This window comes from Neolamprologus brichardi, chromosome 10 (assembly GCF_056152115.1).
Source record: "Neolamprologus brichardi isolate AB-2024 chromosome 10, ASM5615211v1, whole genome shotgun sequence".
Taxonomy (NCBI): Eukaryota; Metazoa; Chordata; class Actinopteri; order Cichliformes; family Cichlidae; genus Neolamprologus; species Neolamprologus brichardi.
In genome coordinates, this window is record NC_142113.1 from 12,446,702 (window position 1) to 12,469,493 (window position 22,792).

General features: G+C 39.6%; 4 protein-coding genes across 5 annotated transcripts; 2 read left to right on the forward strand and 2 right to left on the reverse strand.

Annotated features, from left to right (window-relative positions):
• Positions 1–1,717: 1,717 nt before the first annotated feature.
• ppme1 (protein phosphatase methylesterase 1) lies at positions 1,718–6,368 on the reverse strand. The gene is made up of 14 exons (XM_087847191.1): positions 6,098–6,368; positions 5,502–5,597; positions 5,207–5,297; positions 4,989–5,046; positions 4,833–4,884; positions 4,357–4,511; positions 3,603–3,693; positions 3,299–3,364; positions 3,079–3,205; positions 2,853–2,982; positions 2,706–2,750; positions 2,537–2,601; positions 2,327–2,394; positions 1,718–2,078 (listed from the first exon to the last, which is right to left on the reverse strand). Exons 1-14 carry the CDS (start codon positions 6,181–6,183, stop codon positions 2,075–2,077), a joined length of 1,134 nt encoding a protein of 377 aa, XP_087703317.1. The 5' UTR covers positions 6,184–6,368; the 3' UTR covers positions 1,718–2,074.
• A 4,701-nt stretch (positions 6,369–11,069) lies between these two features.
• Positions 11,070–13,716, forward strand: LOC102789631 (dicarboxylate carrier UCP2-like). The gene is made up of 8 exons (XM_006802124.3): positions 11,070–11,190; positions 11,374–11,505; positions 11,783–11,921; positions 12,008–12,215; positions 12,293–12,490; positions 12,577–12,678; positions 12,771–12,951; positions 13,046–13,716. The coding sequence occupies exons 3-8, from the start codon at positions 11,796–11,798 to the stop codon at positions 13,158–13,160; spliced, it is 930 nt and encodes a 309-aa protein (XP_006802187.1). The 5' UTR covers positions 11,070–11,190; positions 11,374–11,505; positions 11,783–11,795; the 3' UTR covers positions 13,161–13,716.
• Positions 13,717–15,565: 1,849 nt separating this feature from the next.
• Positions 15,566–18,269, forward strand: LOC102789923 (dicarboxylate carrier UCP2-like). 2 transcript variants are annotated; one of them, XM_006802126.3, is made up of 8 exons: positions 15,566–15,704; positions 15,851–16,001; positions 16,360–16,562; positions 16,638–16,854; positions 16,949–17,146; positions 17,231–17,332; positions 17,412–17,592; positions 17,684–18,269. In XM_006802126.3, exons 3-8 carry the CDS (start codon positions 16,437–16,439, stop codon positions 17,796–17,798), a joined length of 939 nt encoding a protein of 312 aa, XP_006802189.1. In that variant the 5' UTR covers positions 15,566–15,704; positions 15,851–16,001; positions 16,360–16,436; the 3' UTR covers positions 17,799–18,269. The 2 variants fall into 2 exon arrangements, with proteins under 2 accessions (XP_006802189.1, XP_006802188.1); XM_006802125.3 differs by having other exon boundaries at positions 15,634–15,737.
• dnajb13 (DnaJ heat shock protein family (Hsp40) member B13) lies at positions 17,928–22,771 on the reverse strand. The gene is made up of 8 exons (XM_006802127.3): positions 22,615–22,771; positions 22,425–22,528; positions 20,356–20,517; positions 20,123–20,271; positions 19,815–19,928; positions 18,621–18,734; positions 18,466–18,542; positions 17,928–18,183 (listed from the first exon to the last, which is right to left on the reverse strand). The coding sequence occupies exons 1-8, from the start codon at positions 22,680–22,682 to the stop codon at positions 18,024–18,026; spliced, it is 948 nt and encodes a 315-aa protein (XP_006802190.1). The 5' UTR covers positions 22,683–22,771; the 3' UTR covers positions 17,928–18,023.
• Positions 22,772–22,792: the final 21 nt, after the last annotated feature.

Below are 22,792 nucleotides of genomic sequence, written 5' to 3' on the forward strand. Positions count from 1 at the left end.
CCACTGATACCTGCTCTCTTTTGTGCAGAGGAAAACTGTCTTGAAAGCTGCGCCTTAGGTACAGCTCCAGAGGACAATGTTATATCATGAGTGCCCATTACATTAAATCTAGTGAGCTTGCTGGGCTCACTTCTGCACTGTTTGTTGAAGGCAAGCAATATAAAGGCATTTTACATTTGTTTATAGCAGGGATCCTAAAGATTTGATCATGCAGTGCCAATTCAGTGAGCTAATGTATTATTTATTTGCTATTATTTGTAATGTCTGTTCAAAGGAGTCGTCAATTACGCCTTACGTATGTAGAATTGAACTCAAAGTAGAAATGTCATTACACTACATACTGTGACTTTCTTTTTTTTACTCACATCAGGTCTGTTTTATCCTCTGAGGATCATGAATTGTGTCATATTGCGAGATTAGGTATTAAACACCCTGGCCCATAAATACATTGGACAGATATTCACTATAAGGTAATATCATGTAATATAGTCGAGTTTTATTGATAGAAGGAACCAATTTGTTGACCCCGTTTCAGCACCACTGCATCATGGACAGCTCCTGCATATTCATGAGGCTGTAGTTGTGTAACTAACACTGACAGCAAAGTTGTTTTTTGCTGTTTTCTTTTCTTCTTTTCTAAAATAAATAAATAAATAAATCAAAAAAATAAAATAAAACATAATTTGCCGGGCCCATAAACTTTACCCCTGTTGGGAGCGGCGCACGTCAGCTCTGTTTACAGACTCAGATCACAAAATAATCTCAGAGGTTTCAGCTCTTTGGAGGACAGTCATTATGGCTCATTAATAATTCAGGTGTTTATACTGCACATCTCGGCAACATATTTCTCACTCTGATAATTCACTGCGGGACAATTAAAAGCCTTTTGTTATTCCATGGAGTGTATGAAGGACATGAGGAAAAAGATGTCACCTTTTTCATAAAGTTTAGAAACTGCAGCCAACCTTGGATTTTTAATCTGCAGAATCTCAGACTTATTTCCATATCTGTGATGATTTTGTAAAAGAAATGTTTAATACAATTTCATACTGCCACTGATCCGCCTAATTGCATACATGAGCTACACATGCTTCACAAAAAATAATGATGGGAATGAGTGGCATGGTAATATCATGAATGATGATGTACAGCATAAATCTCTTATCCACACGGGCTCAAATGTGCACATTTTCTCTATTAAAATTTGGTTGAACCCCTGTTGGCTTCTGGTAGCCATCAACAAACTTCTGGCGTAATTCTGGCTGGATATTTTTACCACTCTTTTTGACAGAAATCATTTAAATTTTGGGGTTTCTTGGCACAGACCAACTTTTAAATGTAGTGGACATATTTTCAGTAGGGTCGAGGATACTCACTGTTAGCGTGCTTTATCCATTCCAAAACCAATTTTAACATCATTTTCCTGCTGGAACACCCAACTGTGTCCAAGATTCAATAATCTAGGTGTTGTAAACGGTGTGTTGAAACATTGCTGGACAAGAGCTGAATGTGCCATTCAGGCTTTTACAAACTGGGGCACCTGGTCAACTTACTTCACCTACTGGATATAAAAAAAAAGTAACAACCAGAACTCACTCAGAACAGCAGAACGTTCTAGTAGTTATTCTAGTGTGAACAGCGTGGAAACGATAGAAAACTAGAATAAAGTACAACATGCATATTAACACGCACATTTTAAAAGACTGGGTGACACTACTGGCTGCATCCATCTTTAATCACTGTTTAAATTCAAACATTAAACACACATTAATAATGATGCAATCACTCAAAATAAAACAGAGCATTACAAATCAGAAATTTAAAAAAAATATATAAACAAAAAGGAAACATACAAGCAAATCTGATGATTTAAAATAAAAATAAGGCAAAGCAGAAAGGCAAAAATATCAACATGACAAAAGCATAATAATAATAATAATAATAATAATAATAATAATAATAATAATAATAATAATAATAGCAGCTATATTTTCCTTAATTGGACAATGATGTTGATGAATCTTGAGACATTTCTTCTACGGCTGCTGGCTATATGTAGACGCAAAACTGGAAATTAGCTGCAGAAAAAGATAAGAAAAATGGAATGAAGTAAGACTAGGTGAATTCTTCATGTGTCTCTACCATTACCATTTATTCCAGCCTCTCTGACAGGAACAAGCAAGGATAAAGTCCTTATCAACCAATTTAAAAATCTAGATTTTTATTGTTAAAGCAGAACTGAAATGATTATCATATTATTCTACATGGAATTAATGCATCTCTTGGAAATTTAACAACCTCATTCCTTAGTAGTGAGCTCACTTACCACAGGTATCCCTCCTTAAACTCAGTGAATTTGTGCCGAACCATAAATGTTGCTAGTGCATCTGCTACCTAGCAACAGATGTCAGAGGAGCAAGTTAAAAAATTGAAAACAGACATAACAACACGCAGCACGCATACATAAATATATAACGTTATGGGCCTCTGACAGTACATGAGGACAGCGCCAGTAAATTCGGGTAAGAACGCTCACTTTCTCAGGTGCATCCTCGTGAACAGCGTGACCGCACTGAGGGAGGACCTGCATCTGAAACTTTCCTGCAAACAAATAATATTTTTTTAAATGCGTGTATTCTTACAAAAAAAAAAATTGCAAAAAAAAAAAAAAAAAAAAAAAGGGAAAAACAATCTGTGCACTTTACCCTGCATCTGTCCAATGGTAAGATCTTTGTCAAGCCTGTCCACTCCTGTACAACAAGATAAGTCAGGCGTGAAACTGTGCAGTCAGTGTGTCTGTCCTATTTAAACTACTAGATATTTGAGAAAAACAAAATATGAATAAATCGAACCTGCGAGAAGGAGCAGTTTTGGCACAGGGGTGGTGAGAAAGAGGGCCGACAGACCCTTGAACCAACCCTCCCAATATTTTTCTGTCTTGGAAAGCTCTACTCTCCAGGTGAAGATGCTCTCCTTTTTCGTCTGTGTGAAAGAATTCAAATACTCTTTTATAGCTTTCAATCTCTTTCCAAAACACTTACAGATGACAAGAGAAAACTAAGAACTAAGAGACCAAACCTCCTGGTCATCCTCCTTTGCTCTTTTCTTGCTGGATTCTTCTTCTGCTTCCTCATCTTCCTCTTCTTCTATAATACCTTCACCAATGCTATTAGACACCCCTGAGCTGCTGCTGGATTCCTCACATCTGTAAAAGTCACAAGAGAGGAAATTGAAACGCTCAGTTAAAGCCACAAACCCACACAGAAAAAACTGCAGTGAAGAGAGAGCCCAGACACACTTTTTCACTTGGCCTCCCATGGACACCCGGGCTGACTCGATGTTTCGGATCTGGCCACTCTTCACACTGAAAGGAAAAAGGTGAAGAAAACCTTTAGGCACTTGTATACAACAATTAAGAATTGAAGCTCTTCAAGGTAAGGAACTACAACGAACAAATAAATAAATAAAGCAAGTTATTTCAGTGTGCTTTGGACAAATAACACTTGGCACAATTTGCAAACTAAAAGACAGAATATATATGTATGATGTAATCTAATCAAACAAAAAGATGCAGCAGTGCGGCTCACTGTTTTAACATTTACCTCCACTCAATCGCATTTTCCAGAGATCTAAATGTTTTTGGCCGACTTCTGAGGAAATTCTGCATACTGTTCAAAGCATCCATTGCTGTTCCTGAGTGTTAACACAAACAAAATTATTTAACAAACCCACAATTAGTGCTTATGGGATTTATTAACAATATTCAGCATAATAACTTACATTTTACATCATTAAAAAAACTAAACAACTAACAAAAAAGAAAAGAAAAAGAAATGACGAATGCTCTCATAAAAATCAATGAGAGCATTCTGTATTGGAAAAGACCCAATCATGTGATCTGCTCATGTTGTTGCACAGACTCGTGCACACAGTTTTAAGTGTTTAAGTATACTCATTGTTTTTCTTTGTTCCCAGTATTGAGAGCATTGATTCGCATAATATTTGTTCAAGTGCTCTTAGTAGAACAAGCCAGTCACTGATCAAATTTAGACTGTTAATGAAGTTGTACTGACATGTGACTTTGCCCATTCGGAACAGAAGAACAACTTGTGGGGAAAAACTTTGGAAATCTGATTTTGGACAAAGTCACCAACCATCTGGTGCCTTTGGCCAGGTGATTCTATAAATAGAGTTTTTATGTCTTGGTGATCATTTAAGCCATTTTCAGTCTCCTCAGTCATTTAGGTAAGGGCCTCAAAGTAACTGCCCAAATAAGTGACTTGAGGCGTTACCAAAGCAACTCGCAGGATTTGTCTTTAACGACTTTGGAAATATGCACTTATCTGTGGAGCTTACCCTCTACAACGTCAATGACGCAGAGACCAAGCAGGGATGGTATATGATTGGCAGTGGCAGTGTGAACTGCAATGGCCCCTCCCATGCTGTGTCCAATAAGCATGATTGGAGGTGGGTTGTCTCCATAAAGTGCCTCCACCACTTTGCCAATATCCCTTTGGGGAAGAAAAAAGAAGAAGAAGCATGAATATAACCTGTCAGCCTGTTTTTCGGTTATGATTGAAACTCTAATCAGGAAGCTTGTAACTACTTTTTACATTTTACACCGCAATCAATAATCCAAATGTTAGCCACAGGAAGTCACCACACTCTTCCCACGTTTAATGAGCAGTGAAATCAAAACTTTCTTAATTAAACTCATGCCTGCTGGATCATCACCACCTTCTGTGGCGTCCCATATGTTCCTGTGATGTAAACCCAAGAAGTAGATGTTTAAAAATCATTCCCACAAAAACTGTGTTCTCTTACAGACTTACTTCGCCATCGTATCTGCAGAGAGATCTTCAGGATTTTTCACTTTAGTGTCACCTGCAGGTGATGACAGAGATTTAACTCATTTGTTCCATGTACGCTGAGGCCATAATCCTCTAACCATGTGCAAAAATAAAAACTTGCTGTGTCCTGCAACCTACCATGAGCTCGGAGGTCCATAGCTACCACCCTGCAAGTAATCCTGCTGTATATGATGGCCTGCAAGAACATAGATAAAAATCATTTCAATTAAATAGATCACAGACGATATGTTGACATAAAAAAAAAAGCTTTATAAATATTCTGCCCAACATTGCTGTTAACTTTAATGTAGACTGCTAACAGATCATAAAGGGTCTGTAATAGTTATGAAGCTCACAGTGAACACCGCCCAGGATAGTGCAGAGTGGCCTCCTCCGTGAAGCAGGAGCAGCACAGGACCATGGGAGCCACTGCAGTAAATTCTGAAAATGTTCACAGTGGTCAAAGAAATACTAATTGAAAGAATAATGAAGTAAGCAGATGCTCGTCCAACAATAATGCACATTAATCTTCTGCATATATTCTAGTCATATAGCACAATGATATCAGGAGTTAAATCTGAAGACTTGGACCCAAAGTGTGTGTCATTCATGCTCAATTTCCTCTTACAAACTGGAACAGCAGTCAAGGATATATCTTTGCCGTTTTCATTTTCCACCACTATGTCTTCCATGGTTTCAAAATACTGACTCCAGGGCAGAGGAGAGAAATCTCTCTTACGCCCAGGTCTGTAAAAAAGAACAAAAGCAAATAAGTAACCGAATCCATGTCTGATGTGATTCAACACTGCAACAGGACTGTTAAACTTTGTAGAAGCAATTGAAAGACAAAAAACCCTCCAGACTAAAAATAACTCTCCCCTTCTTTTCACATCATCAACCATTGCAATAATAAAAAAAAATAGAAAAATAAACAAAAAGACAAAAAATGTAATAAAAAACAAAACAGAATTTTCAGACTGAAAGGATATCCTTTTAAATTTTAAATGCTAACACGCAAAAGCGCCAGGCTAAATCAATCAGTGGTGTATAACACTGATTATCTAAACTCTGGTAGCAGATGCAGCTAACCTAGCCGGGCTAAAGCAATCAGTTAAGCAGTGCAATTCAGTGAGTGTAAATATACGATTACACTCCCCGGCTTTGGGAATAAAAAAACACAACCGGCGTGATAGTGCACACAACTAAACGTCACGATAAAAAAGCTGCTAAGATCCTAGCTAACTCACCCCATTTTCATTTTGGAGCCAGACTGAAAACCACCTGCCATGGGAGGTCTGGAGGCTAACAGGTTCAAATGCAACTGTTTCTCCATGTTGTCAAAAGTGAGGCCGGTCTTTGTCAGGGACTCTTTGATGTGACCTTCTCTCGCTTTCGCAGCATATGATTTTCTTCGACACCTACACCGATGTTAGCCAGACATTGGTTAAACTGCGTTTGCCTGGCAAGCTAACGGCTAGCGTTCTTCTTCTTCTGCAGCTAAAATGACGGTCTCTTTTTCTCAGATGATTGACGCAGATTATTTCACAGCATCGTCGCCATCTACTGGCTACAAATTCAACTGCAATTCAAAAGCGGCTTACACTTCATAGCTTTCAGCAGTTCGGAGTACCGTGAATGAAAGTCAGACTCTTTACACTAAAAACTGAGACTGATTATTATGAATATCAAGTGTAAACCGAGTAAAGTATAGTAGCGCGATGGCTAGCGCTGTCAGTTTATAGCAAAAAGGAGGTGGGTTTAGGTCCATCTGCCCCCTTTGCAGTCTGCATTACCTGGCCTCAACGTACCGCGGCCTCAACTTAAACACACGCATGTTTGAGAAACAAGTGATTTTTAACTAGCTGCTGGTTTGAGTAGTTGTCTGCCCTGGGACAGACTTGTGCGGGTTGTATCTCCCTCTCTTGCCCTGTGACAGCGCGAAAAGCCTTAATCCCCCGTTGTGATCCCTAACTGGATAAATGGATGAAAATGGAGTAATGGGCAAAAAGTGTAGATATTTTAATTCCACCCATATTTTTGGTCAGCTAAATTCAGGTAATCCTATTTTTTATTTTTTATTTTGTAATACTAAAGCTGTTTTTCATTAACAATGGGATTATGTTAACAGAACTTAAACATGCTGTTTTATGTTATCCTAACTTAATATTCTTAGCCTATTTTTTATGTGATTTTAAATAATAAATAAACAGTGTAGAACTGTTATTTTACTTTAGTTACTTAGTGAGCAGTAATGTAAAGGAGTAATGTAATTAACTGCCTTCTCAAATTCAACGACACAGTTACAGCTGCTGATTCTCTAACTGGATTGTTACAAATAACATTGACTTGCATTAAACTTTTGTTGCAAGCAGTGATTCACTCTTAATAAACATCACTGGGCCTGTATTGTTACATTAAGCAGAGGTTAACTTTAGTCATGAAGCCCAGCTACCCACTACATCTGTGGTGTCACAGTCATATATATATATATATATATATATATATATATATATATATATATATATATATATATATATATATATATTAGCTTACTATATAATTCTTGAACACAGACTGGAAGCAGTGCCCATCCAAGAATGTGACCCACTATGTCCCGCTTCCTCACAGTAATTTTAGTGCTACTCAGTCTGTGAACAGGAGTTCAATGTCTTCCAAGGTTCGGTCTGTATGACAATGGGTGCAAGCAGTTTTAAAGGTGTGGGTGTTTCCAGTGAGAGAAGACATCAAGTTACATTACTTGAAATGTAATTTTTAGAGCCTGACACATATAAAGTGCAAAAGTAAACACACACATTTCAATAACAAAAACTGTTAAGAGGAAATTTAAGTTGTTAAAGTGTCAAACCTTCCAGACACTGAAGTCGAGCGACATAGTGGGAGACATCAGAGAGAATGAATCGCATTATGTAAAATAAACATGTTATGACAGCCAGTTCTCCACAGTTGTAGACGAGAGGACGGGAACAGGTGCTGGTGAGCAAACATAAGAGTCACATGTAATTTTAGGAGGACTCAGCTGATTATCATCCTAATCAGTCAGCACTGACGCACGTTTGACGTAGGGCAAAAGTCTAAACACTGAGGAGTATCTGCATAAAGAACCTTTCCAGTTATCATGCTAGATATCTTTTAAATTTGTGATATTGTTCAAAAAAAGCTCTCTGGAATACAACATTAGGCAATTTTCCAGACTATTCAAGCATTTTTCATCATGTGCTTTACATGAACTCTTCCTTCCGTATCTTCTCAACAGTTACATTATCCCTCAAAATCCCTGTGTTTGTTTTCTAACCCATCAACTCCTTAACAACATGTGTGATCTGATCTTTGCTCACTGATCTAACCTAATATTATAAAATATCATCTAGCCAGTGAGAGCCAAAATAAGCACTAAGTTTTAAGAAAAATGCAAGCCAAAGCTAAATCCGAACAGTCTGCAAACCCCTGAGTCATCTCTGCTATGCGGGGCCTTTTGCTGTCTTAGTGGAATATCTGTTTTGTGTACGGTGAAAAACTGTAAGTCAGCATAAATGATAAAAGCTGTTGATGAAGTTGGAAACACATTATAAACTTGAGGTAACTACAGATATTAAAAATAAGCAGTTTTAGTGTCCCTTTATTCTTTTCCTATTTAATCATCCAGTGAAGCAGAACCAGGACAATCCAAGTCTGAGTTGATTTTGTGAATGAAGCAGAAGATGCTGAGCCATAAGCCTGTGCCCTACTAACCTTTAAGTGATGCAGCGGCTGACCTTATTTATAGAGTACCGATTAAAGTTCACAGTATTCAGAGCACAGGGGTGATCGGGTCTGGGGGCTCAGTGTCTTTTTAAGGGGAGGTCACTGCAGACTGGTTGAAACCAGCCCACTGACTTGTTTACTGGCCCGACCGTGTGCTTAAATGTTTCTCACAGAGTGTTCCCAGGAAACTGTTTTTAGAAACCACCTCCACCATCTCCTTAACCTTTTGATGGAGTACAGTATAAATGGATTATTACCTCTCAAATGTCCTGTAATGTCGTTTGACATCACAGGACCCAGTCTGAATATGTTTGCTAAACGTAAATATGTTCTCACTTTACTAATCTCCTACGAATGCCTTGTTTAATATAGAACCTTTATAGCTGTAAATATGAGGAGTGGAAAATATGCAGGTGTAGGGCTTTACTTTCACCCTGTTTATCAAAACTGCTTCAGAGTTTCTGAGTAAGTCGTCACACTGAAGATGAATTATGACACTGTTTTATGTGTACTGGGCAATATTGCTATAAAGCAGCAGTTTATGGGAAAGAAAGATGTTTACAATAATGTGCAAAAGTCTTGAGCTATGGAAATATAGTGTATAAATATAAGAAATACAAGGCAAAGACTGAATTTATACAATTCTAAAAAGGTTGAAAGTCAATATGACTACTTTTATTTTTCAACACAGCCGGGCTTTTCTGCATTTATAATTTCAGCAATTTTGATAGGATTTCCAACACCACTGGCTGAAATGAAGCCCCAAACCATGAAAGAGCATCCACTGAGTTTTACAAGTGGCTGTAGATACTCACTGTTGTACTTCCCTCTTGATCTCCTCCCTACACATACTGACAACGATGTGAACCAAACAATTCCAAATTCAGATTCTGATTTTCAGTCCAGTTCTTGTGTAATTTGGATTACCTCAGCCTACCTGTTTTCCTTCCTTGAGAATGATTTCTTGTCAGCCCTCCTTCCACTGAGACCGTTTCTGATGAGGTTTTAGTGAAGAACAGGTGGATGATGAAGGGTCAAGTCCCCTGTTTTTTCATTTTTAAAAAAATCGTACAGTTCTTATCTGGTTTCTGTATTTAAGGACAACCTTCACACCATGCTGGGACAAGTAAATTTTGAATAGCTCTTTGAAAATCACCTTGTAGGTGCAAAAACACAGTTTTCTGTCTGTCAAACTGTGTTATCTTTGGTATATTTTGTGGATTCAACAAAATAAATGAGAAGAAATTAGATATTTTTGTGACAGGCTTACCAAAGATCCTAATGATACAATTCAAAACTGGCTCTTGGCTAAGTTGTCTTAGGTGTTAATTGCTTTAGCTGGGTGTGTTTTCTAATTCATTAACAGGCCAGTGTTAAGTGGCTTAACAAATAAAAAACATTCTTCTAAAAATGGTTAAAAGACTTGAATGAATGGAAAACTATGGCTCAGTAGCACCAGGTCTTATCTTAGAGTTATCTTATCTTATCTGGCTCCTTGGAAACAAAATATAAAGAAACAAGGGAGGCTCAAGACTTTTGCACAGTACTAGTATGGTTACAAAATTTAGTAGTGTCGTTTTGGGAACAGAACAACTTCCTGACACATGTTGCAGCAGGCGAATCCTTTGATATTTGGAATATGAGGCTGTGCTTTCTGACTTGAGAAAAACTTGGCGACCTGTGACCCAGAATGCAATGGAAAGTCACACGTAAGGAGGCATGAACTCACAGAGAGCCAACACCCACCTACAAAGAGTGCACCTCCTCCCCCTGACACTTTCCATTTGGCAGCTGTTCCTCTTGTTGGAAGCAGCTTGTGTCCCTGTTACAAATCAACCCAAATGATTGCATTCAGATGCTCTCTGCACCCAACCACCCTGGCCCATGGTATGGATTGGCTACGAAGCATAACTTTAACTTTTTATCGCTTGCAGGGATGGAGAGGTGGGGGATTCCTAAAGCTTCTAAACTTCTAGAACTAATTCTGTTCCCTGGGCACAAACAGTAAGAAATGATGCGGTGCAAACATCTCATGAATCCAGACAGGCCTTCCAGTCTGATTGGCTGCATGTAACCAACCAATAGAAAAATACCCCGTGATGTCAGCAGAGTAATGTGAGCTGGTATCTGGGGAAGAAAAGCTGAAATTTCACACAAATGCCAAACTCTGGATTCCAAACCTGAAACAATGTTTTTTTTAAAAATCCATGAAACTTTCAGCAGTAAATTCTTTACTGTGTAAACGGACTCCAAATAGACCTGAATGCTTACGTGTACTCAGAGATTTCATGCCAGGCTGCCATGATGACGGCATCAGGAAGAGATCAACAAGAGCTCAGATATCTGGCTCAGGCTCACAGACTGATAAACATGATATTCTCATGACAGGTGTACAACGTGTTTGGCTACAGCGCGTGTAGTCACGTGGAAAAGCTTCCTATAAATTTGGGGAGGCTTCTTCCATACTGGAACAGTAGGCACACAGGAGATGAGAAAACGTATAGGATTAACTACCAAAGAGGACTGTATACATTTTTTCCTGTTCATTGGATTATAATTTACTTGGAAAACTATTAAGGTAAAAAAACAACAACAACCTTGCATATCAACATAGCTGTGATTTTTTTTTTTTAACTCTGTAAATTTTTATTGTCAGTTAATTGAAAATGTCAGTTATATTTGCTTCAAGCTGTGGGTCGCTTTCAGCTAAAACTGAGTGAATGATGATTTGCTGAGTTGTGCTATATGGTTGTTTTTGCAGCGAGTGGTGGTATGCTCACTGGCTCGTTTCGAGGAGATTTTATGGCCCGAGGCATTTCCACAACAGAAGCACTTCGAAAGACTAGCTTGTTTCTTGAGAAAACCTGAAACTTGTCATAATCCTTACTCACAGGTTTGTATGACTTTCACCATGAACAGCATGAAAATATTTCCGGCACATCCAGTGCACTAAATACACCCAGGTTTGTCACAGTTAGTAATTTTAAACAGATCAAACAAAAGTTGTGTAATATAAAAAAATATCAGCAGTTATGCATGTAGTCTATTTTTACTTTACACGGTTATATCCCATATTTGGTTGTCCAGGCAGCGATGTTCTTTGGTGCTTTGTGTTACACAACCAAAGGTCTTTGGATCGTAAGAGCATATCTTTCCATTCATGTCCTCAGCTGAGGCGCAGCAATGGTTGGCATGAAACCCAAAGATGTGATGCCCTCTGCGGCAGTTAAGTTCTTCGGAGCAGGCACGGCAGCCTGCATTGCCGACCTTGTCACCTTTCCACTGGATACCGCCAAAGTCAGACTGCAGGTTAGACAAACAGTGTTAACCAGATGCCTTTAACCTTATGATAGATGTCATATTAAATCCTCTTTTATTTGCATCATGTCGTGCAGCTTCAGGGAGAGTCTCAGAGAGCCAAAGGTGTTGGTGCACTGAAGTATCGGGGCGTGTTTGGCACCATCACCACCATGGTGCGCACAGAGGGGGCCAGGAGTCTGTACAATGGACTGGTGGCAGGCCTGCAGAGACAGATGAGCTTCGCTTCTGTCCGTATCGGCCTTTACGACTCCATGAAGCAATTCTACACCCGAGGCACTGAGAGTGAGTATCAGTGAGCGAGCAACAAGTCTGCTTCTATTGCACTGCTTCTTCGTGACCAACATACGTATGGCACACAGGTGCAGGGATCGTTACTCGGCTCATGGCGGGCTGCACCACCGGGGCAATGGCTGTGGCTTTTGCACAGCCAACAGATGTGGTAAAGGTGCGTTTTCAAGCCCAGGTCCGACTGGCTGACGGCGAGAGGAGATACAACGGCACCATAGATGCCTACAAGACGATTGCCCGAGATGAGGGTGTACGTGGCCTGTGGAGAGGTACCTGCTTTGCATTCAAGTCATTCATCTTTATATGAAAATGCCCTCGGCTGTTCTGACAGTTACGATCCTCTTTTGTGTTCCAGGATGCATGCCAAACATCACTCGTAACGCCATCGTAAACTGCGCAGAGCTGGTGACCTACGACATGATCAAAGAACTCATCCTGAATTACAACCTAATGACAGGTGAGGCCATGAATGAAAGATACAGACAAACATCCCTCAAACGTCTGTCAAATGAACGTGAAAGTTGTGAGTAAACTTCTGTCCTCCCACAGACAACCTGCCGTGCCACTTCACGGCCGCCTTCGGCGCAGGCTTCTGCACCACAGTTGTGGCTTCTCCTGTGGATGTAGTTAAAACACGCTTCATGAACTCAGGACACGGCCAGTACAGCAGCGCTCTCAACTGTGCCTTCACAATGCTAAGAAACGAAGGATCCACGGCTTTCTATAAAGGGTAAACACACTCTAACATGACCACAAGGCAAGCAGAGATGTTACAAAAGTCCTTTTGAATAATTCTTCACTTATCTTTCTTTCCTCTTCTTTAGGTTCATGCCTTCTTTCCTGCGACTCGGCTCCTGGAACATTGTGATGTTTGTCACCTATGAGCAAATTAAAAAAGGCATGAGCAGGGCACAGCAGTACTGGGAGTCTCCGTTCTGACCGCAACTAGTCAGACTTGTTTTTTTCAACTCAGGACCGCAAAACACAACAGCCTAACGCACACCACAGTGCGGGGGTGACTACTGACGACTCTTGGTTGGAGACCTGAAAATACAGGAGCATGAAAACACAAGAGTTGACATTAGAAAGAGTTTGAGCAGGAAGACTTCAGGGGACATTGTTGCAATATTTAAAATAATTTAAAGGTTAGACCTTACAGAGGCTTCATGCATTTTAATGGTCAGAAATTCCATTACAAGAAGCTCCTTCTGGTGTAAACTTCCATGTTTAAATGAAATAATCACGTGAATAATGTTAGGCTGTAAAGTTAGTTTTTACTTCCTTTAGGCTTTCCATGAAAGCAGAAGACAGTTTATGTCCAACATTACATACCTTAAAATGACCACAATATGTCTTTCTGGATTGTTTACACTGTTTACCTTTTGTAGTTGTAGTTTAATGTATTTGCCACTAGATGTGAAAAGTATGTATGATTTGTTGCTGGTCAATGAGTCATGTATATTTTGTGAAATAAAGTACTTTAATTAGTGAAAAATTGCAATTTCGCCCATCCTTTTGTCTGCTATTGAATGCCAGTGTTGCTTTGTAACTTTATTCTGAATGTCACTTCACATCCCGACTCCCACTCCTAACCTGTTAGATATACAACACTCCTCACAGGGAAAAATTGGGAATGCGGATTTCCTAAAATCTTCTGGAAAAGCCTCAGAATTTTAAGGAAGCAAATGCTGCTGATCTCTTAAAAATATACCTCCTTTTTAAAATCTAGCATTTATTAGTGCTTCCACTTAATAATAATACTCCTGAAATGTGCCTCCGGAGTTCAGCCACATTTACCTACACATGGTAATACAGACCATATGCATGTCTTCTTCATCAGTATCATGTTGGCCTTCTGCTTCTGTTACGTCCCAGATTTCATATGTTACTATATAATTTTTTTCACTCATGGATTTTTTTGCATGTATGTATTTCTGATGGGTTGCTTAATTGTTTAACATGGAAGTGACCTTGTTTCTTAATATATTTTTATGCCTGTGAGGCCCTTTGAACATGATATGTGCTACTGGGCTATACAAATAAAAATGAATTGTTACAACAAACAAATCATGAAACAGGCCGTCATAAAACACCTCCCAGCATTTCTTTTGGCACAGAACCACCAGTTTAAACCTAAAATATGATTTTTTTCAATTACGAATAATATTTCCAACTCCATAATTCTTTGAGTGCTGTATCATTTCCATAGGTCTCTGAAAAAGATCTTGCCAGGTATGATATCTGTGCAGTTTCTTTGCACAGGCCATCACTCTGACGAACACTTGGATCACTGACATATTATCTCACACACATATAGTACAGATATGGGGGTATGGATAAGTTACTACATACATACAATTGATGGACAACTGGTTGATATATAAAATATATATACTGGGAATTGACAGTATAAATATACTGTTTATACAGTAATCAGTTATCCATCACTTCTTTTTTCCATAATTTATCCCAGGATAATCATCAGGAAAAATAAACTGCACTTATTATTGAGATCATACAAGCTAACAATAGCAGAAATGAGCATTTAAACCTTTTAGGATAAATGTAAAAAAAAAAATCACTTCACATTTGATATTTTTATGACAGTTCATGATGATTCTCTGTGATCCAAACACCTGGTTCAGCTGCTGCAGTCCCATAACTGGGTCAGTCAGATATGGAAAGATAGCGCCACCATACCACTACACATGCAGGACAACATGCACCCATGCACTGACTCATAACATGGAAATTTACAGTCCTTGTATTTGCCAACATGGCACTAAAATTATAACGCTGCACTTTTTTGGAGTCCCCTACAGTGGCATAGTTGGATTGCAGTTCTGCCATTTAAACAAACAATTCTGTCTGACGACTAACTGCATGTTTCAACCTTCCAGCTCACTACTAAATGCAGGAACAACAAGTTACGAAACACGTTTTAACGAAAAGCTGCAGTGAGACAATTACCGGTTTGAACATATGGCTACAATTTGGGGTGCAGTGTACACACGCGCAGCTTCTTGTACTTTCATCATGACTCAGCATTTACTTTACAAGTCTTTGCTGCACAGACCACCTAAAGAAATTGCTGGCTTGATTAAAATGTGTTTAAACAAATTTAAAAATCCATCTTCAAAGATAAAACATTGATTTTATGGAATAAGATCTAATTAATGTTTGTGCATTAATGTGGGTTTGGGGACATGATGCATTTGATTGTGAAGTCAAGAAGACAAAAGGAAGGCGTGCTCTAAACTACACGCATTCCCACACATGACAAATGCACACTCTGTGCCGTGCCGACGCAGAGGTTTACAGTCGGCCCACATATTTGGGGTGGGACCCCACCATGTAACACATGCCATGCTATGATGTAACAGCATCATGGGCAGTATTTAAAGAGGCCGACCTCCTCCCCGCTCCTGCATCTGTTCCACTTATTGTCTGAGATTCGACGAGAGGTTTGGTTATTGTCCCTTGGTAAGGCTTTTCAACTCTACAAATCATATCACGGTACAGGCAAAATTTACCTTTTTACTTTTACTGTTTACTTTCCTGTTAATATTATTAATCAATAAAGCTTTGTTGGATTGCTATGTTGAGATTAAAATGACTCTTTTATGCAGGATTTGGAGTATGATTATACGCCTCATTGCTGTTAAAAAATCTATGGAAAAACAAGAAAAGTTGTTTATAGCTGGGACACAGTTCAGCCAGAGGGACGCCTTTAGAGAATCCTGATCTCTAAAAGATCTGTCCCAAACTGCTCCTATAAAGGTAAGACTTAATGACTTAAAATTTGATTTTATTAAATTTGCAATGCTTCTTTTTTAAACCCATGCAAGTACACAGAACATAATGAACAGCAGTCTCATTAAAGCCTGTACTTGGAGGGGGGGGCTGCTTTTGCTGAATAGAGGTGTTAAATGAGCTCATGGCACACACCAGCTGGAGGCATTACTAGCATAGTGAGTAAAAGAAGCCAGGATCAAGTGTGTATGGCAGATCCATAAAACAAGCAACACTTGTCTTCCTGATGGGATGTAACTCTCATGTGTCAAATTTAGAGATGCAGTTTCAAATAAAAAACATTTGTCTCTGAATGCAGTGTGTTCGTGAAATTTTTTTCTGTCAGCTTTTGCAGGAACATCTTGTTGTGTTCACGTTCACAAATACAACGCTTGTGTTTTTTAAAAAAAAACACTGTGGAAAATGGTTGGATTCAGGCCTGCAGATGTGCCACCTTCGGCAGCTGTAAAGTTTGTGGGAGCAGGAACTGCAGCCTGCATCGCCGACCTGCTCACCTTTCCCTTAGACACAGCCAAAGTGCGACTGCAGGTATTAAAGTATTCTTGTGTAACAAACACAAAGCCAATTCTTGTAACCTTAGTAGCCTGAACTTTCATTGCACAGATTCAAGGAGAGGCCAGAGGCTCCGCTGCTACAGGGAGCGGCTCTACGGTGAAGTATCGAGGGGTGTTCGGCACCATCGCCACCATGGTGCGTACTGAGGGTCCTCTGAGTCTTTACAGTGGGCTGGTGGCAGGACTCCAGAGGCAGATGAGCTTTGCGTCTGTCCGAATTGGTCTCTACGACTCTGTTAAACAGTTCTACACTAAAGGCTCTGACCGTGAGCATCTGTGATTGGATTCTGACAGTTGTTTATTTGGTTGAGAGGAAATTTTGACCAGTCTCAACTGACATCTCTCTCTTCCCTGGTTTAGATGTGGGCATTGGGAGTCGGCTGCTGGCTGGATCTACCACAGGTGCCTTGGCGGTTGCCATTGCTCAGCCCACAGACGTGGTGAAAGTTCGCTTCCAGGCACAGGCCAGATCTCTTGGCCGTGCCAGGCGCTACTGTAGCACAGTGGATGCTTACAAGACCATTGCCAAGGAGGAAGGCATTTGTGGTCTGTGGAAAGGTAGCTCAAGCTTCCAAAATGTGTGTTTTTAAAAGGCTGCTGCTTCATTTCTTATGATGCATCTTTGTTTTCAATGTCACACAGGCACAGCTCCAAACACTGCACGTAACGCTATTGTTAACTGCACAGAACTGGTGACCTATGACTTCATCAAGGATATGCTCCTTAGGTCCACGCCGCTGACAGGTAAAACACAGTGGCTTCACAGCAACATCACGCATGTGTATGATCTAGCACTAAGCCCTGGGTTCTGTGCACTCCACAGATAATCTGCCCTGCCATTTTGCATCAGCCTTTGGTGCGGGGTTGTGCACAACAGTGATTGCCTCCCCTGTTGATGTGGTCAAGACAAGATACATGAACTCTGCTCTTGGCCAGTACAGCAGCGTTCTCAACTGTGCTGCTGCCATGATGACCAATGAAGGCCCGCGTGCTTTTTACAAAGGGTAACCCAGTGATTCCACCTTCATTTGACAACTCTTAATGTGAATGAAACGAAACCAAAAATGTTTTTGCCTCCATTTCCATTTTCTTAAGGTTTATCCCGTCTTTCTTACGCCTGGGATCCTGGAACGTGGTCATGTTTGTGACGTACGAGCAGCTGAAACGAGCAATGATGGCAGCGAATCACAGCTGCAAAGCTTATCTGTAATCTCTACTGTCTCTCGATGGGCTCGTGTTCGACCACACTCACACTGTCTTTCATTTTTGTTATCTTCCAGCGTCTTTACAGAAATATTCTGACAGAGTGCAAAGTGCAAATAAAAACAGAAAGACACGATTTGCAAATGTATCAGTATTGCTCTCTCTTGACAGACATGTAGCCACATGAACAGTCCAATCAATCATTCTGATTACACATGTATTTGGAATGTGATTAATCTTTAAAAGACAGAGCTTGCTTGATCAGATACTTCCTCTCAGCAGAAAGCGTCTTGGGGAACTCAAGGTCAAAAGTAATTATGAGGTTTCCTCTCTGGGAAGGATTCTTGGACAGCGGCATTCCCTCTCCGGACAAGACTTCTTGGTATCTAGGGCTGATATGACATGACAAACAAATCAGAGAGTGGAAACTTAATGCAGATAATGCACAAAATAAAAACACAATGATCATTAAGTGTTACAGCAGATGGTTATGCTGGACATTTCTTCCTGTTATAAGGGAGTTTTTCATTCCCACTGTCGCCAAGTGTTTGCTCACAGGTGATCATATAATTGTTGGAGTTGTCGACTGTTGTTGCACTCTGGCACTACATAAATGTAAAAACAACCAGACCGGGAAAAAACTGTTTTTCAAGACAGTGACTGAAAGCACTTACTGGACAATGTCATTGATAAGAACAGAGAGTAGCCTGCCATCTAGTGTCTGCACGTCCACAGAGAAGCCAGTTAAAGCCTGCGAACAAGGGAATCAGCTTACAGCTTCAAAGAAACCTTTTTGCATGGCCAATAATCAATCCATGACATGACTCACCATCTCCAGAGTAATCTTTGCTTTGTAGATGAGGTCATTGTTATGTCTCACAAACAGAGGATGAGTCTTCTGCCGCACAATAAACACAATATCTGCGGGAATGCTGTTTGGTCCCTGAAGGTAAAACAGCAAAACAAAATAAAAAGATTACCATGCAGCAGTCTTTACAGACAGTTCTTTATACATTCCCTCTCTGGGAAAAGGAAAGAATATACACAAACAAGGCAGTGGTACAGTCAGTACACATCATCATAATAAAAAAGCAGAGTAATAAGAAGAATAGCTTTGAGCGCATAATTTCTTTTGGTTAAAATTGCCCAGAGTACAATAACCAAAATGCCTTTTGCTTATTGTAATCGGGTGTTAAAACCAAACACGCTTACTTTTGGTAGTAAGCGTGTTCCATTTCAGTGAACCTATAAAAGATCTGCAGGAACAACGTACTTGTGTGCAGTCTATGCAAAGTGCCAATTTTAGGAGAACCTTCAAAAGTAGTTAGTCATCAGTTATACTTGCAATAGCAGAAAAAGGAGTAAATTATAATTATAATTTGTTAAAAATTCCCCTCTCCTTTGTCACATTCAGCCTTTTTAATGCATACCTCTACTATCTTTTCACTAATTGCTGCACTGCAGTAATGTATATACCACAATAACAATGGCAACCTGCTAAATTTTCCTTTAAAGCTAACTGCACACTGAAGCCTAGGATTGATTACAGCAAAAAAATACATTTCTGGGTTATAGCAGCCATATACAGCATACAAGGGTGGTTACAAAACAGCTCAATATGTATACACAGAAAATGAAAAAAAGAAATAAAAATCCTGAAATAAAACAAAACAAAACACAATGCGAGACAATATAGCTCTGTGCTGGTTCTATGAAGCAAAATAGCACAATAAATGAATAAAATCAACGTAAAACAAAATAAAAATGATTTAATAAATGTAAAAAAAACTCAATGTAACAGAGGGTGAGGTGTTGTGACAATGAATTAAACTGTTAATACAGGATTTGATCAGCTCTGTTAGGCCCACACAGTATTAGCTCGGAAACGGCATCAGAGCCACGAGCCCAACTCATTCTGTAGGAAATATTTATGTATAAAAGGATAGAAATAATACACTATACCAACTCATGAGCTCACTTTCAAACCCCCCATTTTAAAATGATGTGTAGGCTGGTTAATTACCTGATCCCCCTCTTTGGGGAAAGTGATTCTTGTGCCTTCGTTCCATCCAGGCTTAACATCTATACTCAGAATCTTGTCTTTGATACTGGATGTGCATCCATCGTCATTCATGACCTGTAAAATGAATAAAGCATCGCACAATATATGAGGCAAAATCGGTGCTGTAGTATGTCTTTGTGATGGCGTTTTTTTTTTTTTTTTTAATGCTGTTGTTTAGTTAGCTCTAAACCCCGTGAGGAGCTTGCAGTCTTATAGATGAGTGAATCCAACAAAAGCCACGGGAGGGAGAAAATATAAACATGTCTTACTCTGCGAGATATCTTGATCTTTTTTGTGCATCCATGGAAGAGATCGTCCAGGCACAAATGAAGGTCTCTCTCTATTGGGGAATCTTGCGTTTTCGCCACTTGTGGCTGCAGGCCACCGAACTGAAGCGGCACATCATTCGTGTAGAAGTCTAGCAAAAAAAAAAAAGGGATTAAAGGATTAAAATCGAAAAGGCAAATTCACTGTCAGGCTTTGATTAAGTTTTTTTTCTCACCTGCAAATGGGTTGTCACCCCCGAAAAACTGTTTGAATGTCTGGTCAGGATTCCCATGGTAGACGTATTTTGATGACCAAGTTCCATTGGTGGCAAACTCAAGTGGAATACCACCTCTCAGGCCCTCCTCTCCAAACTTGTCGTAAGTTGCCTTTTTTTGAGCTTTCACACAGAAAATTGGCTTTGATTCACACACATATGGTCTCCATACAATAAATACAGCCTTTCCTCAGACCAAAATACACTTCACTGTATATAAGCCTGTATTACTATTTTAATATTAACTGGTATTTTTTAAAAAAAAGCTTTCTATTTCTGATCCTTATAACAGTTTTCTGCTAAATGTTTTTTTTAAAACAAAAAGCTTTAAATACAAATCTGCAGTTCTTTCCACTTCTCTTTTTACGAAAATGTTAGTATTGCTTATAATATAGCCAATTTTAAACTGAGTTGTAGCTGTGGGTTTATCTATAGCATTGTTTAAAACCGTGAGTGGGAGGGTAGCAATACATTGCGATACTTTGCGTGGTGATATTGTATCGATAGAGAGTCACCAAATATCGATATTTTATAAAGAAATATAAATACTCAGGGAGTACTATGAACAGTAGGACTCATCTTACAGTGAGATGACTTTATGTATCTCATTGTCTTTTATCCTATCTTCCTTCTCTCACCCCAACTGGTCGCGGCAGATGGCCCCGCCCCTCCCTGAGCCTGGTTCTGCCGGAGGTTTCTTCCTGTTAAAAGGGAGTTTTTCCTTCCCACTGTCGCCAAAGTGCTTGCTCGTAGCACAATCATGTGATTATTGGGTTTTTCTCTGTATGTATTATTGTAGGTCTACCTTACAATATAAAGCACCTTGAGGCGACTGTTGTTGTGATTTGGCACCCTATAAATTGAATTGAATTGAATGTAAAATCAGCTCCACTGACAAACCACCCAGGACACACTTAGCTTGACAAAGCTACATGCTAATTAAGAGCGAGCTTATGGCTCATAAGTAAAAACAGGACGGCAACCTCCTTGCAGCTACAAAATATTTTTTTAAGAATCGGTGACTGTCTGGTTATAGAATTTAATTTTTTCACATTCTGCAACTGACTAAACAGTTGCCCAGAACGTGAACACAAATGGTCAATTTTGATTGGAAGGCAGTTGCAGAGGTCACCTGCGAGGAGGCAACTTTTCTGCAAACAGTCTCAGTCTGACTTAGACTGACTGCAATCACTCTCTGAGAGAATGTCAAATACCTGACTCAACCGGCTCCCAGATGGCTATATTCTGGTTTTATTTACACAGAACAGGAATGTCGCTGGTTGCAACCGAATGCAAAATCACTTATCGCAGGAATGTTGTACACCTTCCTTTGATAATTCAATTGATTTGCGCTGCTTAAAAAAGAATAATAATAGATCATCACAGTATAACAGTATATCAGTTAAACTTCAGAGATATCAGTCTGTTCAGTTGGGAAACATGAACCCGTGTGAATCCATTTCGCTTACTTTGGTCCAAATGAAAGTAACACTGGAGAGGCATCAACGAGACAGCCCCACCCAAAAACTAGCAAAAGAGTTTGCCAAGAAACACACACATCTGTTGCCTTCTTGAGGTAATTTTCGAGAGCACTGGAAATGTTCCTCCTGCCCCTTTTTATACAAAGGAACAGACATGGGTACTGCTGCTGTGGTGATGCCCCTAACTGCAGCTCTTAGCAGCTCCACACGCTTGACACTGCTGACAGATACACCTTCTTACATCGGCTCTTCCTGATTTGCAGTCCTGGAGAAGCTGTGCACTGACTATCTTTGCAACGTGAATGGACTGCAGGTATCATGTCATTCCACCAGAAGTGAAAAGTAAAGTCACAAAAAGCAACGCTAGAATGAACTGAATCACGAGGGATAAGGAACGACCACTTCCATTTGCACCAAAGCAGCTGAAATTGATTCAGCACGATTAACTGACTTTGCCTTAGACTGTGATCATCGAGTGTCCCCTTATTGTTTTTATCCGTGTGGTTTCCAAAATAAAACACACTTCAGTCTCGATATTCTTCCACTTACGGTCGCATAAAACATCATAGGCTTCACCCAACTGGGTAAATTTCTGGGAGCTTCCAGGCTCTCTGTTTCTTTTCGGGTGAAACTTCAGTGCAAGGCGCCGATATCTAAGAAAGAGAAAGAAATAACTGAGGAATAACAGAACAAGCCTCATTAATAAACATGTGAGTTTCATATGTATTAAATGACTTACGCCTTTTTGATGTCTGCATCTGTTGCGTTTCTATTTATTTCCAAAGTCTCGTAGTAATCATTACTCATTGTGAAACTAAGTATTTAAAACCACATTTAAACATCAAAGAAATATCCAGCTAGCACAGAGTGCGGGTGCGTGAATTGGTTTCCACGGAAACGGCTGCTGGGAGACTCTC